Raw genomic sequence first — 19635 nt, 5'->3', positions numbered from 1 at the left:
CAGCACGGGAGCCCATTCACGCCGGCGGGCGCGGGTCAAGAGCTCGGGACTAACAGCAGCTGGACGAGTCAGGACCACGCACTGTGGGAGCCCCAGCCTGCCTGCCTGGCCGCCCAGGGTCCCGGAGAGGGGCTGCCAGCGGGGCCGGCTCCACTCACGACATTCTTGGCGCTGACACTGAGGGTCCGACAGATGAGATCCAGGATGTCCTGCACGGGGACGGTCACTGGTGCCCCGAACTCGGAGCTGGAGAGGATCGAGCAGGGAGCCCCTCAGCGTGGGGTCCCCAGTGCGGCCCTCTGCCTCCCGCCTCACTCCCTCACGCACCTGAGCATGAGCCCCAGGCAGCGGGCCAGCCCCGAAAACCTCTGCCGCAGCCGGAGGAGGGTGTGGGCGTCCGCATCTTCTGAGGGGGACAGCAACGTTTCCGCCCCAGGGCTCTCGTACTGCATGGGCGCTGGACAGACACACAGCCACCTGTACTTGCCGCCCCGCCTCCATTCAGGTGGAGGACCCACCCATATTCTCCCTACTGCCTTTTGCCTAGAACTCAGCAGCCCCCCTTCCCTGGACCAGTCCCCTGGTCCCCTCACCCCACCCCCCGCCCCGAGCGTCAGCCGGGCCCTACCTGCCTCTGCGCCCTCGTACAGGCCCCCGAGCAGGCTGTGCAGAGAGGCCAGCAGGCTGCGCAGCTCCTGCTCCCAGCTGTCCGTGTGCTTCAGGCCCTGGGAGAAGCCGGCCCCCAGAGACGGCAGCCGGGAGTAACACTCGCAGGCCAACTGCCGGAGAAGGGGGACCCAGTCAGGAGGGAATCAGCCCAGTCGTGGATCCCAACCCCACCAGCGCCCAGGAAGATGGAGGTCAGAGCACCCGGAGGAGAGATGGAATGGAAGAAGGGGCAGAAAGACACAGATGGAGACTGGGAGGCAGAAGCCCCTACTGGTGTGTACTGTGCGTTAACAGGGAGGGGAATGAGGACACAGGGGGAGCGGCAATAGAAAACAGAGGTGGGGGGAAGCACCAGCTCAGACCCCAGGCTCCCCGCTGTCTCCCTCCTTCCCCTTACCTGCTGGAGTTGAGGGCTCAAGGCATCCACCCGTGAGAGGAAAAACGAGGCCAGCTTGCCCTGGATCATGGGGAGAGAGAGGGGGAAGCTGGGGAGTCAGCTCTAAGGGGCAGGTTCAGAGCCCCAGCCCTCCCAGCAGCAGCGTCCAGGCCCAGGATCTCAGGCCTTTCTCTCTCCTGCAGATGAGGAAGCAACGCACCCTCAGGGGCGCCGCACCCAGGAGCAGACGCCCGCTCGTGGTAGAAAATGAATGCCGACCCCTGTCCTCAGCCTCCCTGCTTGGGGGCTGTGTCCCACAGACCATGGGGCCCCTCCTCCAACGTTTGCAGAGTGACAGTCATCACCCTCAGGCCCAAAGGACACAGCACTGAACAGCAGGCGCCTCCACACCCCAACTCCCTGCCAGCTCAGACCAGGAGTACCGGGCTGGGGACGGGAGCAGTGAGAGCAGCACAAAGTCGACAGAGAAGGGAAGGTAGACCAGCAAGACGGGGGCAGTGAGCTCAGAGCAGCAACCGGCCAGTCAGTCACCAGGACCCGCCTGCTGCCTGGTGGCGCCCACGAGAAAACATATAACTGGGGCCCCACTTATCTGGGGGCAGAATCAAAGGGACCTGTGAACATGGATGGGAAAAAATCATTTTCACTTGCCTATAAATAAAATGTAAATTTTTCTTTCAATTGTAAACGCAGACAAAAAGCCACAGTAGTATTAGCAGTCCCTTTGTCACCAGCAGAGATCTTTCACTTTCACTTCACATCACAGCTGTCAACAGGCATCTCATTCAAGGGCATCACTATCACGAAACTTCAGGACTCATCAGACCTGCTGCTGGATTCTGTTACTTGACATGTTAACAAAGATGTGCATTCTATCACACTTTCCCTACAATTCCATGTATTTTACTAATTGAAAAACATCCAAAGAAGAGATCCACGGCACAAAAAGACTAAGAACACTGAAGCAGAAAAGGATTTCCACTGTCAGTGGGTGTAACAGGAAGACAAATGTGTGAAAAATCATGACCTGGAACCAAAGAGGGCGGCTCTGGAGGGACTGAGCTGGGAGGCAGGACCAAGCTGGGCTTGGGAGAAAGTGGAGGAGGCAGGTAAGGAGACGGAGAGGCCAACACAGTGAGGGGAGTGACAGTCTCCCACGGGGCCCATAGAGAAGCAGGCTGGGCCTTAAATCCCAGGCGAGTATGTATGGACCCCACCAGGATCGGGGCATCACAGGCACAAAAGTCAACTTCCAGAAAACAAGGCAGACAGCAGGGAGAAGCAGGCGCAGAGCCCAGCAGAGTGAAGTTCAGGAGCCACCCTTCAGGGCTCCCTGCTGAGGCTCTGGGGCAGGAACCACACCTGGTTTTCCAGGCTCCACTGCAGGACTCTCGGTGGGAGAGAGAGGAGCACTGTGACAGCTGATCCCAGGGTAGGAGAAGGCCTACAACGACCTAGACAGCACTTCCACGTCTGGTGGGACAGGGCTCTGAACACTTCAAACCAAAAGCAGCCCCCACCCGCTGGGCTCCTGACCAGCTTCTCCAGTGATGCTATTTCTTAGAGTCACCAAAGCCTCATCCACACTGGCGCTCAGCCCTTTGGACCAACTTCCTGCTCACACTCTCCCTGAGACCCAGGAAGCCAGATCGCTGAGGCCAACAAAGGTCTGCTTATGTGCCTGCGGTCAAGCAGAGTGCAGGGACACGGCCCTGACCACACAGTTCCACCAGAAATGACCTGCAATGCAAAACAAAGTAAGGCAAACCAAGGCTCACTTGGGACATTTCACCAGGAACGAAAGCACGTGTGCGTACATGGTATGTCCTGGTGCCCTCAAGAGGGGGGTGAGTTTTCCCACTCATTACAGAACAAATAATCAATGTGTTGAGGAGGAGGAGAGATGAAGCCTGGATAGATTGACTTCATGGACCCAGAAAGCTGAGATGCCTCATTTGGGAGGAGTCCTGAACTTGGAGACGGCAGCTGCCCTAGAACCTTCTAGGGGGTGGAACAGAGAGCAGATACACACTCTAGCTATCCACTTCCCAAGCACTGGTCTGCAAGATGTTCCAGTACAAACTGCCCCTGGGGCGTCTGTGCATGACAGATTCATGTCTGCCACGCTAGCAACAGCCAAAGCCAAACTCCTAACAGAGGGGCATTCTCCAGAAGACGCTGTGTCCTCAGAGAAATAAAGGCATACGGATGCTGTAACAGCATAAGTTCTGTTGCTTGGTTTGGACAGGGTACTCAATATGCAGGCCATGCCTTCAAAAATGCCATCTGACAAGAGGCTGTGAGTTATAGATCAATTCTCCTGACCACTCACAATGAAAATTAAGGGCCCTAGCTTCCCCGGTGGCTCAGTGGTAAAGAATCCATCTGCCAAGGCAGGAAACTTGGGTTCGATCCCTGGGTCAGGAAAGATCCCTTGGAGAATGAAATGGAAACCCGCTCCAGTATTCTTGCCTGGAAAACCTATGGACAGAGGAGCCTGGTGGGCTACAGTCCACAGGTCGCAAAAGAGTCAGACACGACTGAGTGACTAAACAACAAGCAGAGGACTCACAGACAGTCTAGTCTGACTACTCAAATCCTGACCCCAGAGGTAACACTCAGTTCTCCCTTCACTTTTTGGGGGGGATGCAGAGACACTGATGCTGCTGCTGCTGCTAAGTCACTTCAGCCATGTCCGACTCTGTGTGACCCCAAAGACAGCAGCCACCAGGCTCCTCTGTCCCTGGGATTCTCCAGGCAAGAATACTGCAGTGGGTCGCCATTTCCTTCTCCAGGAGGGAGACACAGATCCCAAACCTAGCTCAACAGAAGCAGGCTTATGCCGTAAAATCTCACAAACCGTCACCAGTAAGAATCAAAGACACAGAGCTAGCCTGTGTAATTCGAGAAGTTAATTTACAGTTTTAGAAGAAAGGCAGTTTTAACTAACCTTAGTAAACTCTAGTAAAAAACAAAACAAACAAAAAAAATTCAGTAAAATTTCTGAGTTACTCCAAATGCCTTCGACAAAAAGTCCTGCCCTGCTAACCAAAGATTCTATCACTTGCCAGGAGTGGCATTCCTATGAAAACAAGACATCAATAAGGACATGACCCCACATTCACGGAGAAATACCACGTGCTCTGGGGCTTTTCAAATACTGCAAGTCACCAGTAAGGACACTCCCAGACCACAGCACAGGTGCCCGCGACACGCTCACAATCCTTCCCATGCCACCAACAGCGGAGCAGAGCCACCGCCAGTGTAGAAGCCTAGCTGCCAATCCTGTCCACATTCTTAACATCACCTGTGGAGTTCGGTTTGGTGAAAAAAACACAGGACTGAAGGGCAAGCAATTCCTGCTCACACCCTGGTTTGACAACTACAGATACATAGGCTTGTGTCAGTCAAACCATTCTGGGCCCCTCTCCTGTTTCATTTGGTGACAGCAACTCCACAGAATTACTGTAAAATGAGATGACGCATGGCAGACACACAGCAGAGGGCCTGGCACGTCGTGGGTACCAGCCCCCTTTCTGTTTCTTTTTACTTTTTTGACTTGGTCACAGAACTATGTGATTTGACTTTCAAGAAAACCTGAACGGCAAACTCCCCCTTAACTAGCAATACCGAGTATAGTAATATCATTTACTGTGATTAATCACATGAGTTACACAAATTATTAATTTGCCACTAATTCCAGTTCTCCACAGATCTGTGCGTCCATCTGAGAAAACCCAGTGGTTTGTCAAGCAATGATGAGTATACCAAAGCAAGAGAGAACATTTAATCAGGAGAGGAACACCTATTTGTTCTTAGGTACGAGCTGGCAACAGAATTATCCTACAGACAACAAATGTACCAATCCCAGAGGCCCTTTAACTGTTACTGCTTTGGCTGAATCTGATGACCATTTATATTTGTTTTTGTTATCTCCTTAAAAATAAAACTCTAATTCTTTCGCTGACCTCCTTCCTCCCGCCTGGACCCACGTCCACCCTGCCTATTTGACTGAGCACGGCCCTGCTGCTCAGCGCCCCTCACACGGCCACCACAGCCCAGGGAACCGGGTGGGGAAGGGACAGAGGGAGATCAGTCAGGAGCAGGAGAGCAAAGTGCTGGGGAAGCTGACGTAGGGAAATAGTAAGTCAGGAAGGCTTCTTGGAGGCAGTTACAACGAGTTTTAGGAACAGAGTAAAACAGGATGGTAGAAAAATGGGCAGGGCATCCTGGAGGTACAGAGAAGGCAGGGCAGAGAGAGGAGAGTCCAGGGGAGAGTCTGGGCTTGGCCTCAGACCTTAGGCAAGTTATTCAATTTCGGTTTCTTCATCTGTGAAAATTAAATGAGAATGTATTTAAAGCTATGAGGTGAGGGCTTCCCTGGTGGCTCAGTGGTGAAGAATCTGCCTGCCAATGCAAGAGACACGGTTTGATCCCTACACTGGGAAGATCCCACATGCCATGGAATGGCTAGGCCCGTCTGTTCTCAGAACCTGGGAGCCGAAACTACTGAAGACCAAACACCCTACAGCCCTGCTCCACAGCAAGAGAAGCCACTGCAATGAGAAGCCTATGTACAGCAATGAAGACCCAGCACAGCCTAAAATAAATAAATGATATCATTAGAAACTTTTAAGAAATAAGTAAATAAAGCTACCAGGTGATGTAATTAGAGCTGTGGAGACAGATGCTTATAATCTTCAGGAACCTTTAGACAGCAATCGTGTTGGTAGGAAGAAGAGTTTTTATGAACACTTACTTTGAGAGACCCGCACGCCCGAGGAAAATGGGTCATACAGGCCTTCATTCCTTCCAGCGCTGAGAGCTCGCACTGTGGGAAGAACAGACGGTCAGGCAGAGCCCAGCGCCCCCAGAACCCATCCATCTCCACCCCACCACCCCTCAGGGTCTCTTCTCCTTACACTTTTTTTCAGCCCCTGCCTCTTCTCACTTCTTCAATCCCATTCCCCAACCACTTCCCATCACGTTCTCCAATCCAGTGGGTGTGAATGACAGCAAGCACTGGAGGGGCCCAGGGTAGAGGAGCTGGGAGGCGGCTCACCTCCGGTCTGAGACCCAGCAGGGAGGTGAGGAGGCCGGGGAGGTGGTTCATGGAGATGTCCCGGAAGACTGCAGGAAGCTGGGCCGCGTACCGGAGGAGGTCCTTCAGCACAGTCACAGCCAGCTCCATGGTGGGGGGCGGGTCCTGGGACTAAACAGCGACAACAGCCCACGCTCCCACCTGGCCATCAAGGTCACCGAGAGGAGGAGGAACGAGCCACATGACAACATGGAGCTTCCGACAAACTCCACAGCGACTGCCCCCATTCCCGTCAAATCCCCTGGGGACAGAGTGTATCAGAGACACGGAGCAACCGAGTAACACATTCATCCAGAGAAAGGATGTGTGCGCACACTTTAGGACCGTGGTGTCGGGGTCCTAGGAATGTTCGGGGGGTGGGGGGAGAAAAAGTAATGAAGTCACACCTTAAAGATCTCACTAAATGATCTCAAGAGTTTCTTGCTGCTCCCACACCACAATCTCCTTGCTAGGATGGAGAGGAGTTCTTCCCGGACCAAAGTCTCAGCCACAACAGAGCCACCCCATCTCGCCAAGCTTACGTGTGGCTGGCTCAAACCTACCATGAACTCATGGAGGAAAAATGGTTTGAAGTCTGAGGACTTTTCCTAACAAATTAACATATACCTAAGGAAAAAGTGTTCAGCACATTACCTCCTGCTAGACCAGTGGCCACATGTCAGTGAAACAAACAAGAACCCTTGTGAGGAAGTCAGACTCGGTGGGTCTACCAGCCACAAACGGGCCTCAACACCACCTGGCACTCCCACTGCGTCTCTCACTGTTAGCTCCCTCCGCTGCTCAGCTCTTCTCCGGCACCATCCCTTCTGTGTAACCTGACCTACGATTTCAGAGAAGCCTGAAGCCCAAAGATGGGAACTCCCTCAGCTTCCCACCACCAAACTGAAAACTCCATCTCGGTCCTCATCCCACTAGAGGGGGTGTTCCTTCATCTGGGGACAATCCCTCCCCCACCCCTTCCTCTCAGAAGCCCCTCACACTGTTAACTAGCTCCCTGTCTCCAGCCCCCTCAGGAGGATGCCTCCCACTGGCATTTGTGCCTGCTCCCATCCTAAACATCTCTCCCACCATGAAAATCCTCTCCTGAGCCCGTACTCCATGTGCCTGATCTCAGGTGTTTCCGCGCTTCTCTCCCCTACCAGCGAAGCCAGATGTCTTGACAGGACTGTCTATCTTCCCCAGTCCCAGGCCTTCTCCCGCTCACTGCTCATCCCAGGAAAATCTGGCTTCAGTGTCCACTGCTCCGCTTTTCTGCTGCCAATCCTGTCTCCACATGGTGGCCAGAGTGGCATTTCCAAATGAAAATCTGCTCACATCACCACCACCACCACCTCCTTCCCCTTGCTCAAAACCTTCCATGAATTCCCGCTGTTACAAGAATAAACGCCAAACTTCTTAATATGCTTACACCACCACACATGGCCTAGTCTCTGTCTACCTACTTCCCCAGTTGCATCTCATCAACCCTTGCCGCACCCACCTGCTTATAATTCTTCAAATGAGTCAAACGCCTTTTCTCTCAGGGCTTTTGCACACTTAGAACACTTCGAAACTTTCTCAGCCCAATGTACTCCTACTCATCAAAGCAGAAAAGCCCTCCCTGAACCACTGACCCTGATAGCCACACACACACCACCCTGGTCTGGCTCAGAGTCTCTCGTTAACATGCTTTCAGAGAACTGTATTTTTCTTTACCCCCAGAGCACCCACCAGTTTAGTTCTTCACACTCATTGTATAATTATTCTCTTCCACTAGAACACAGGTCAGCAAACTCTGGTCTGTGGATGCCTGTTTTTGCACAGCCCACAGGCTACGAATGACTATTACATTTTTTAAAGGGTTGAAAAACAAACCAACAAAGAAACACTTGGCAACAGAAACTATGGGCATTTCTGGCTGTCCAATGGAAGAACTCCTTGTTTCTGCTGTAGGGGGCTTAGGTTTGACCCTGGGTTGGGGAACTAAGATCTCACAGCCTATGCAGCACAGCCAAAAAAAAAAAAACCAACCAGAAACCATATATGGTTCATAAAACCTACAATATTTTACTATCTGGAAACACCTACAGTTTCCCAACCCCTGCAAGAGACTCTAAACACCATGAAAGCAGGGTCCAACTGCATCTCCCCACCATCTCTCCAGAACTCAGCACACAGCCTGCCGTGTGTGCCCAGAACACACTTGTGGAAGAACGAAGTGGGGATGTCATCAAAGGATGTAAAATAGAAACAAATTTAAATGTTAAAAAGAGGAAGAGACCCATGGCTGATTCATGTTGACATATGGCAAAAACCACCAAAATACTGTAAAGTAATTAGCCTCCAATTAAAATAAATTAATTTTTAAAAAAAGAGGAAGAGAGGAGTAGAAAAAAAAAAATTGGGGAATTCTCTGGTAGTCCAGTGGTTAGGACTCTGAGCTTTCACCGCCAAGAGTGTGGGTTCAGTCCCTGGCTGGGGAACTAAGATTCCCACAAGCCACACGGTGCACAGTCAAAAAAATAAAAATAATTTAAATAAACAAATTCTAAAAATCCAACACCTGAAGAAAGGAGCTTCAGAGATGTCACTCATTAGAAGAGCTCACAAGGAAGTGAAACAGTCAGAGGTCACAGTGAGTGTGTGAAAGGTCAGATGAATTAAAATAAGCCAGTGGATAAAAATAACAAAATCTTTAAAAGCATGTTTCTATTTGCGGCTTATCCTGCTAGAAAGAACCTGCCCGGAACTGAAAGTATCCACCTCAATGTAGCGCTGTGTCTGAATGGAGACCAGGGCGCGGCTGGGGGCGGGGGCGGGGGCCAGGCGGTGGCCGGGCGGTGGACTCACCTGCAAGATCTGCTGGATGCTGCGGAGCCAGGAAACGCAGTGCTGCTGGAACATCTCCGTGGGGCTTTCCCCCACCAGCAGCGACAGCAGACACAGGCCTTCAAATCTGGTAAGACAGAGGTAAGTGACGACACAGGAGAGGTGGCCAGACTGCACAGAAAGCCATTCAATGCCCTCTTACTCTCACTGGGCAGAGTGAGACCTGACTCCAGATCCACGGCAGCTTCTCATTCCCGAGATACTCGCGGACTTGGAGTGAGGCATGGGCAGCAAGGGAAGAAGCACACAGAAGGTGGGCTGAGGGACTCTCAGAACCCGCCATAGGTGGGGTTCAACGCAAGTGAGCTCATGAAAAGAATCAAACTCTCCACCTTGGGAATGGAGAAACCTCCTGGCTCCATGGGGTGGTGACGATGGATGGACAGATGGATGGCCCTCTTCCTAAAGAAACATCCCCCCTGGAGAAAAAACAGGGTTAGAGACTTACCGAGTTTTGATAGAACCGAGACGAGCATTACTGAGACCCACCAACGCCCCAACAGCAGAAAGGTTCTGGAGGAAAGAAAACAGTCAGGAACAGGATGCTAAAGACACAGGATTTCTCCAAGCCCGTCGCTGCCCCAGCCTTTCCAGCCTGTTCTAAGTCATACCTCCAGTGAAGCCCAGAGACCATTCCCCTCGACGCCTTCAGCCTCTGCCCTATTTTCAGTAGGGGGCACACACAGCAGCCTGTCCCATGGGCTTTCCTCAAGTCACATCTCATCTGGCCCTCCCACTTCCCACCCAGCAAATCAGGGCTACACAGAGGGCTAGTCAGTCTGACAGCCCAGCGGCCAGACTTTGAAGACAGGCTCCTGCCCCTCTGTCTCCCAGGGACATCACTGAGCACAAAGGGGCATCCCTAAGTGCGTGCTGACTGGACACGGAACTCATGATCCCTTACTCCTTCACCCCATATCCTCCTCCTGGTCTGGCTTCCTTCGAGCCGCTAATACCCACACAAACAAGTCAGAGAGAACCTCCTTCCGACACATTCTGGGAGCCCTGAAAAGAGGTTCCCTCTTCAGGTCCCCCACAAGTAACCTCTCCACCCTCTGAAGGGCCAGACTCCTCTTGACAGCCCTGTTATCTTCCTAACCGTACTCTTCACTCATTCTCTCAACAAACACATCTTATGCACTGAGTCAGATAAAGGAATCCAGAGCTGAGTAAAAGAAATAAGGTCCCTGGTTCTCATGAAGGGGAAGTGTTGATTCACTTAACATTTATTTACCTACTTCATGTGAGACATTGTTTGAGGTGCTAGTGAGCTTATATTCTACTTAGAGGACGCAGAAAATCAACAAGTGACCAAATAAGAAAAAGCATGTTGGGTGGAAAGAGGAAAATCAAGCAGACTGAGGAAGGAAAGGAGAGCCTGGAGGAGGGCAGGCGGACAGCACTTCACGCGGCGGGCCTGGGGCCTTCCGCAAGGAGGTCACCCGAGTAGACGAAAGCTGAGAGCGAGATGTACTGATACGCCCACAGGCACTGATGGGTATAGAAAATGGTGCAGCCACTTCAGAAAACAGTCAAGCAGCTCCTCAAAGGTTAAACATCTTTTACGTATGACACAACAATTCCACTCCGAAGTATATGCCCAAGAGAAACGAAGACATATGTTCTCATCAGAACTCGTACACAGGGCTTCCCTGGTGGGTCAATGGTCAAGAAACCGCCTGCCAGTGCAGGGGACACAGGTTCAATCCCTGATCCGGGAAGACCCCACATGCCTCGGAGCAACTAAGCCCATGTGCCACAAGTATTGAGCCTGCGTTCTAAAGCCCAGAAACAGCAACCACCAAAGCCCACCCACCCTAGAGCCTGCGCTCCGCAACAAAAGCCCCTGCAGTGAGAAGCCTGCATACCATAACTCAAGAGTAGCCCCTGCTTTCTGCAACTAAAAAGAAAGCCCACACAGCAAAGACCACCTAGCACAGCCAAAAATTAATAAATATATATATTTTTTAAAAGAACTCGTACATGAACATTCATAGCAGCATTACACGTAACAGCCAGAAAGTAGAAACAACCCAAATGTCCATCAACCATGACTGGATAAACAAAAGGAAGCATATCCACACAGTGGAATATTACTTGGTCATAAAAAAGAATGAAGTTCTAAGACAGGAATGAACCTTAAAAACATTATGCTAAGGGAAAGAAGTCAGACCCCAAAAACCACATGTTCTATGATTCACTTCTATGAAATGGTCAGAGTAGACAAACCTATAGAAAAAAAAAAAAAGTAGATTTGCAGTTGCCTATCTGCTGGACCATCGAAAAAGCAAGAGAATTCCAGAAGAACATCTATTTCTGCTTTATTGACTATGCCAAAGCATTTGACTGTGTGGATCACAATAAACTGTGGAAAATTCTGAAAGAGATGGGAATACCAGACCACCTGACCTGCCTCTTGAGAAACCTATATGCAGGTCAGGAAGCAACAGTTAGAACTGGACATGGAACAACAAACTGGTTCCAAACAGGAAAAGGAGTACGTCAGGGCTGTATATTGTCACCCTGCTTACTTATGTGCAGAGTATACCATGAGAAACGCTGGGCTGAAAGAAGCACAAGCTGGAATCAAGATTGCTGGGAGAAATATAAAACCTCAGATATGCAGATGACACCACCCTTATGGCAGAAAATGAAGAGGAACTAAAGAGTCTCTTGATGAAAGTGAAAGAGGAGAGTGAAAAAGTTGGCTCAAAGCTCAACGTTCAAAAAACTAAGATCATGGCATCTGGTCCCATCACTTCATGGGAAATAGATGGGGAAACAGTGTAAACAGTGTCAGACTTTATTTTTGGGGGCTCCAAAATCACTGCAGATGGTGACTGCAGCCATGAAATAAAAAGACGCTTACTCCTTGGAAGGAAAGTTATGACCAACCTAGATAGCATATTAAAAAGCAGAGACATACTTTGCCGACAAAGGTCCATCTAGTTAAGGCTATGGTTTTTCCAGTAGTCATGTATGGATGTGAGAGTTGGACTGTGAAGAAAGCTGAGCACCGAAGAATGATGCTTTTGAACTGTGGTGTTGGAGAAGACTCTTGAGAGTCCCTTGGACTGCAAGGAGATCCAACCAGTCCATCCTAAAGGAGATCAGTCCAGGGTGTTCAGTGCAAAAACTGATGCTGAAGCTGAAACTCCAGTACTTTGGCCACCTCATGCAAAGAGTTGACTCACTGGAAAAGACCCTGATGGTGGGGGGAATTGGGGGCAGGAGGAGAAGGGGACGACAGAGGATGAGATGGCTGGATGGCATCACTGACTCAATTGACATGAGTTTGAGTAATCTCCAGGAGTTGGTGATGGACAAGGAGGCCTGGCGTGCTGCAATTCATGGGGTCGCAAATAGACACGACTGAGTGACTGAACTGAACTGAACTGAGGGGTAAAGGGCAGAGAAGTGTTCGGTGGGGGTAAACAGGGACCAACTACCTTTAATGGACAAGTGGGTGAAAGGGTAACAAGACAGAAAAATGTACAATCTTTCCACAGAAATAAATCGTAACTTCATAATGAAGATACATGGCAACTATCACCTTAACCCATGATCAAAGTTACCACCACCAGTAATGGGACAAAGAGACATTATGTGCTGCCTGATAAAATGTAACAGGTATGTCACATCATTTCTGCAGTATTCCTGGTAAAAGTGTACAACCTGAACTTAATCACCAGAAAACAGCAGATGAACCAATCTGAGGGACATCCTATAAAATAACTACAATTCTAAATGTTAACATCATAAGAAATATTTCTCTTACTATAAAGGATACTTTTAGCACAACTGAAAAAACTGGAATAAGATTGTATCAACGCTGATTTTCTGAGTTGCAGGATGGAATGTGGTCAGGTAAGGGAATGTTGTTTTTAAGGAAATAGAAGGGCATCCAATCTCCAACTTCCTCCTTTACAGTCCTAGAAAAAATATGCATTTAAAATGTTGACATTAAAAGGAATCTGGGTGAAGTGTATATTCCTTCAAATTCTCTATAAATCTCAAGTCATTTTCAAAGCAATTTTTTTTTAAAAAAAGAAAAAGAATGGGAGAAAGTACAATTGCAAACTACTCTTCTGAGGAGTTTTGCCATAAAGAGAAGTAGAGAAATGGGGCAGGAGCTGGAGGGGCACTTTTTTAAAAGCAGTTTTGAGCTATATGCTGATGAAAACAACCTAACAAAGGGAAAAGCTGACGATGAAGAAGTGAACTTGCCTAAGTGGAGAGGGGATAGACGTCAAGTACAAGCAGAGGCCCGGCCTTAGTATGGGCATGAACCAGCTCACCCCTAACAACGGTAGGGACACCAGAGCACAGGGCACAGACATCAGTACGCTGGCAGACGTGGTGGTGGTGGCACCTATGCCAATTCCCACCCCACTGTTCCTCTTTTCTCAGTGAAACAGGAAGCAAAGTCATCAGCTAACAGTGAGGATGGAAAAAAGTCATCAGAAGTTGCAGAGGAAAGAAATATAACAGGACTGCTAGGCAACAGCAAGAGTCTACTTGAGATGACGATGGCCCTGAATTTAAAATGAGACCAGCCAATCCGGAAACGTGCTTTTCTCCAGCTGCAATGAGCCGCGCAGGTACATGCACCGAATGAGCAGAGTTGGATTTAACAGTCGGGGTGTTGTCAGCAAGTACAACGAAGGGAGCAGGGCAAGGAAGTAAGTATAATGGAATTTACACAGGGTGAGCAGAGAGAACACGGCAGATAATAAATTTATTTAAAATAGTTATAAACACTACAAAATAATCAAAACAGAACAATGTGACAGAAAATGACGGAAATGAGAAGGACCACTGTATGCTCAGTGCTCAGCAGGGTGCTCAGGAATGACTCCTCTGAAACGGTGGCGGGGAAGCTGGGACCTAAACACGCAGTTCACTTCCCCAGGAGATTCCCAGCAGGGTGAGGGATGTGAGGAGCCGTCGCCTCAGCTGCTGCAGAAATAAGGTCGGCCTGGGTGACTGGAGTCCAGTTAAGACAGGCCAAGAGTCGTGCAAAAGGAGGTGAAGCGGTGACACATGTAAGGCCTGGTGCAATAAGTAACCGCACGGTTTTAAGCAGGAGAATGCTGTAATCTTGGCGCTATTTTTAAAAAGATCATTGGCTAGTGGCTAGAGAACGGGACAATACAAAGCCCTAGGGATACAAGGTGGAACAAGACACTCTGTCCTTCGAAGTATGTGCAATTACAAGGGAAATGAGATGTGGGATGTGCTTTAAAATGCTCCGGGGGCAGGGGAGGTTGGAGACAGAGCCGGGAAAGTGAATGAATCAAGATGAGCAAAATGTTTGCTGTTAGATCTGGGTGACAGAGACAGCAAAGGTAGGGGTGGTTCAAGACACAATTTTCTTGAACTTCTACAGTGGTCCAGTGGTTAAGAATCTGCCTGCCAATGCAAGGGACACGGGTTTGATCCCTGCTCCGGCAAGATTTCACATGCCCCGACGTGCCACAGGGCAACTAAGCCCATGTGCCACAACTACTAAAGCCCGTGCTCCGCAATAAAAGAAGCCAGAGCAATGAGAAGCGTGCTCATCACAACTAGTGAGTAGTCCCTGCTTTTCGCAACTAGAGAAAGCCCGAACACAGTAACAAAGACCCAGAGAAGACCCAGTGAAGCCAAAAATAATTAAGTTTTTAAAATACTATTTTCTCTATTTTTATGTCACCTGTAATTTTCCATAAATTGTCTTTTAAATTGTTTTTTAATTGAAGGATAACTGCTTTACAGAATTTCGTTTTCTGTCAAACCTCAACATCAATCAGCCATAGGTATTACATATATCCCCTCCCTTTTGAACTTCATTAGAAGAGCTGACAAGGAAGTGAAACAGTGAAGAGGTAACAGTGAGTGAACCTCCCTCCCCACCCCACGCCTCTAGGCTGATACAGAGCCCTGGTTTGAGTTTCCTGAGCCACACAGCAAACTCCCGTTGGCTATCTATTTTACATATGGTAATGTAAGTTTCCATATCTCTCCCTCTCCTCCCCTCTCCCCATGTCTATAAGTCTATTCTCTATGTTTGTTTCTCCATTGCTGCCCTGTAAATAAATTCTTCAGTACCATTTTTCTAGATTCCATATATAGGCGTTAGAATATGATATTTTTCTCTTTCTGACCTACTTCACTCTGTGTAATAGGTTCTAGGTTCATCCACCTCATTAGAATTGACTGAAATGTGTTCCTTTTTAAGGCTGAGTAATACTCCATTGTGCATATGTACAACTTCTTTATCCATTCATCTGTTGATATAAATTGGTTTTTTTTTTTAAACACCACAAAAACAAATCAAAGCCCACTTGTGTGGGTACTAAGTATATATGAAAAATGAATATATAATTTCACTATGGTGTAACAGAGTAGCCAATCATAGGTAGTTTGGAAAGGTTTCCTAAAGGCAGTGACAAACACTGAGTTGAAAAGATGTGGGGGGTTGGGGGTGGGGTGGGGAATGGAGAAGCAGCTCAGGGAGGGTTTCCAAGCAGAGGACAGTAAGTGCAAAGGCGGAGTCAGGAAAGTCCAGGTGCTTAAGAATTTTAAGAGGTAAGAAACAGGACCAGCTGTGGGAAATGGATTAAAAAAGCAAGACTGAGAGCAAGACCAGTTAGGAGACCAGTTGCTAGGATGCAAGCCAGAAATTGTGAACTGTTCTAAGGTTAGTTCCATTTTGGAACTACTAAGTTTACAGTACCTATGGGAAAGCAAAGTTGGTGATTTAAGCTTAGACGGATGTGTCAATCAATGGATCTCTTTCTCTCAAGCTCCAGGCCTATTTACTTACCCTCAACTCTCATCTCAACCAGAAACTCTCCAAGGAAAACAACAGTGTCTTACTTATCTACCTGGATAAGTAGCTACATAACAGACAGTAAATGTCCGTTGAATGAAAATCTACAGGGACGTGAAGGAAACCCACCACATGGTTCCCAGTACTGAGAATGCAATATAACAAACACAAGTAGAAAAAAATTCAAGTTGGGCAAAATATACCCCCAAATATAATACAGGCAATAATAAAGGGGTGTCCCACAACACCCTTAGCTTCTTTACTCAAAATACTTCTAAGGGAACGGGGGGCAGGGAAGGGATGGGCTGGGAGTTTGGGACTAGTAGATGCAAACTATTACACTCAGGCTGGACAGACAGTAAGGTCCTACTGTGTAGCACGGGAAACCATATTCAACATTCTAGGATAAATCATAATGGAAAAGAATATAAAAAAGAATGGATATATAACTGAGTCACTCTGCTGTAAGGCATAAACTGATACATTGTACATCAAATACACTTCAATTAAAAATCAATGTTTCTAGACTTCAGACACTTAAAAGAATATAAGCAAGACATTAAGTTCATGTAGCTCACCCTGAGGGAGAAGGGGAAGACTTGAAAGAGATGATGAAGGAAATCACACATTTACAGGCAGAAGAGACGATAATATTTCAGAAACACTTAGGAACCACATGAATCACTGGGCTGAGCTACCAGAGGCACAGTCCTGTCACCCTCAAAGAAGACTAATGTTAATATAAATAAATGAGGTCATCAATGATAAATTTGGGGCTAGATTATTCTTCTTTCAAAGATTATTGAAACACCCAGCAGGTTGTGACAACACTCTTCCTGGAAGGAAGCATAGAGTGGGGAAAGTCCGAGTAACAAAGGTGAGACAAGGAAGACCTCGTACCTGGGTCTTAAAGAATGGGTAGAATTTGGGGGCGGGTAAGTGGGAGAAAGATGAAGCACAGCAGATAATATTAAAGGTGAACCTATCATAGGTTAGACAGTTATGTCTTATTAGTATCTCGGTCAGATAATGGGGGATCAAGCCAGTATGAGGGCCAATGGGAAAGATATGGAAAGGAGTGGACAGCTCTGAATGCTACATAAAGGATAAAATCAAAAGGAAACAGACTGCATAAAGAGGTGTGTGAGCAAGACAAAAGTGTCTAGAATGACATCTGGGTTTCAAGCTTACAGGGCTGAATGGATGTTAGATTCTACTCTGTACAATCCAAAGGACCCTTCTAAGCTAGTCTACAAAGTGCTGCATGACCTGTCCACAGCCTACCCACCTCATCGCACCCACTCTCTTCCTCTCCATCTCCAAACCCCAAGCACCACGCCCTTCTTTTCAGTTCCTACCAGGGGACCTTCCCACGGAAGCTTTACGCTGACCGAACTGCCTCTTCCATTTTCCTCCCCTACCAAACCCCCTACTCATCCTTGCGGATCTCAGCTTAAACTCTGGGACCTCAGAAAAATCTCTCAGTGTTCCAGATTAGATTAGAGGGTTATACAATTCTATACAATTGTATGGAATTATTGTATACCACTATACAATTCTCACAGTGTTTCATAACATTTTGTTCATCGCCATTGCATCCATAACTGGAGGGCCCAGAATGTGGCCCTCAGTAAGAGCTCAGTAAATATTTGCTGAATACATTCATTCACTCAGTCGAAACAATCCCCAAAACAGACACTGCCGAAGGAAAAAGAAGCTAAAGATCCTACATCTAGTAAGTAAGAGGGCCTGGAATCGAACCCATTCATGAGCGTCTACCGATAGCCTAGCAACAGAGAAAATGAGGTCCTTCCTCTTCCCTGAGTTTCTTCTACTTACGGTTGATAAAGAAGTGCGTGAATCTCGTCCAGATACCCGGATCCGCCTTCTGACCCCAGCTCTCCTTCCCTCTACCCCCGACTGCATGCAGCTACAGGGCAATAAGACCCCGGCGCAAAACAAACTGAGCCAACCTACCAACAGGGCCGGCGGGCTACAGACTCACCTGGGCCCCGCCCACCGTCCCATGTAGCCGCAATAAGCACATGAGCCCCGGCAAATGTGGGGCCGAGCGGGCTGGGGGATGCACGGGAGCAACGGCGGACCCCGTTCGCGGCTGCAGCAACCCCGACACGCTCTCCAGCAGCATCAGGCGGAGACGGGGACCTGAGCCCACCGCCGAGAGACCCCCGGTCCCGCCGGGAACCCCAGCCGCGGAGCCCGCAGAGGGCCCGCTGAGAACGGCTGCCGCCATCTTCAACCGGGCTCTAGTGGTGGCGTGGCGCGATGACGCAAACACACCGCGACGGATGCTTCGAGGGGAGGGGTCGTGAGGAGGGGGCCCTGGTCCTGCGCATTGGACTCCGCGCGCCTGCTGTGAGTGAGCATGCGCGGCGTGGAAGTGCTGGGACTCAAGGCCGGACGGAAGGACCGGGTCGAGGACCGGCTGGGGGCGGGCCCGTGGGGCTTAAAGAACACGTGGTCAGGACTAAAGGCGCCAGAATCCAAAAGCTAACCTTTAATGTAACAGAGCTTCTAGACACTTTCCATGCAGACATCACTGCTACCTAAGGAACTAGTCTCCTTGTCTGAAATCATAGACATTGTTAACTACATTTACAACGAGAAAAATGATACAATACACTCGCCTTGAAAAACAAATTCAAACAACAAAGAGGGCATAAAGTTAAAAGAAAAAAAAAAGGAACTCCCACCTAAGTACTTACCCCAGTAATGGGCATACTTTCCTAATATTAGCCTACGCACAAACACATAAATACAGAGTTTATTTTAAAATAAATAGTTTAATTCCGTGCATTTAGGTCTTAAGCTGCTTAGAATTTACTTTAAGGTATGGCTCAGACGGTAAAGCGGCTGCCTACAATGCGGGAGACCACGGTTCTATCCCTGGGTGGGGAAGATCCTCTGGAGAAGGAAATAGCAACCCACTCCAGTACTCTTGCCTGGAAAATCCCATGGGAGGAGCCTGGTAGACTACAGTCTATGGGGTCACAAAGAGGCGGACATGACTGAGCGACTTCACTTTATGCAAAGTATATAACTTTTCCCCCCAAATGGATAGCCCATTGTCCCTACTCTATCTAGTGAATCTGCCATTAGTTCTCCATGGACTTGAAGTAACACCACGTTAGTCTGTGCGTGCGTGCTCAGTCACTTCCGTCCTTCCAGTCGTGTCCACTCTTTGTGACCCCAGGGACCACAGCCAGCCAGGCTCCTCTGTCCATGGGATTTTCCCAGCAAGAACACTGGAGTGTTCTCCTGCCATGGTCTCCTCCAGGGGATCTTCCCCACCCAAGGATCCAACCTGAGTCCCTGCACTGCAGGCGGATTCTTTACCCCTGAGCCACAGAGAAAGCCCCCAACATGGGTCTGTATCTGGACACTATTCTGTTTCACTGCTACATTTATTATGATTGCACCCATAACACTATTTTAATTATCATAAGTAATAAACACTCTGGTAGGACAAATGCCCTCTCTACTCCAGTTTTTCAGAATTTTCCTGACTATACTTGAAAGCTGATTCTTTTGATTATGTTTAAAATTCAGTTCCCTTCCAAAAAAGTCCCATTGCTATTTTGATATGGCATTAAACTTACAGACAATATGAGGAGAAATGATGTCTTTATAAAATGATGGTTTTCCCCACCACCATAATATGGTGTATCTCTTTCATTCTTTCTGGCCTTCTTTAATATCTTTCTAAAGGGAACATTTCATGCAAAGATGAGCTCAATAAAGGACAGAAATGGTATGGACTTAACA

The 19635-nt window shown here is 48.5% G+C and overlaps 1 protein-coding gene across 3 annotated transcripts in view; it reads right to left on the bottom strand.

Annotated features, from left to right (window-relative positions):
- PELP1 (proline, glutamate and leucine rich protein 1) overlaps positions 1–19635 on the bottom strand; it is a 47359-nt gene that overhangs the window by 3709 nt on the left and 24015 nt on the right. The window contains exons 1-9 of one of the 3 annotated variants that reach the window (XM_043903578.1): positions 17855–18152; positions 9484–9548; positions 8997–9102; positions 6129–6278; positions 5826–5897; positions 1067–1126; positions 629–779; positions 328–457; positions 159–246 (exon numbers count right to left, since the gene is read on the bottom strand). In XM_043903578.1, coding sequence (XP_043759513.1) covers positions 159–246; positions 328–457; positions 629–779; positions 1067–1126; positions 5826–5897; positions 6129–6278; positions 8997–9102; positions 9484–9548; positions 17855–18103 — 1071 coding nt within the window. In that variant the 5' untranslated portion in view covers positions 18104–18152. Of the gene's footprint in view, positions 1–158; positions 247–327; positions 458–628; positions 780–1066; positions 1127–5825; positions 5898–6128; positions 6279–8996; positions 9103–9483; positions 9549–17854; positions 18153–19635 lie in introns of those variants that run through there. The other 2 variants (XM_043903577.1, XM_043903579.1) reach the window with 2 other exon arrangements.

This window comes from Cervus elaphus, chromosome 5, assembly GCF_910594005.1.
Source record: "Cervus elaphus chromosome 5, mCerEla1.1, whole genome shotgun sequence".
Classification (NCBI taxonomy): domain Eukaryota; kingdom Metazoa; phylum Chordata; class Mammalia; order Artiodactyla; family Cervidae; genus Cervus; species Cervus elaphus.
The sequence above is the reverse complement of the archived record's forward strand: the minus strand, read 5'-3'. Positions and strand labels throughout refer to the sequence as shown.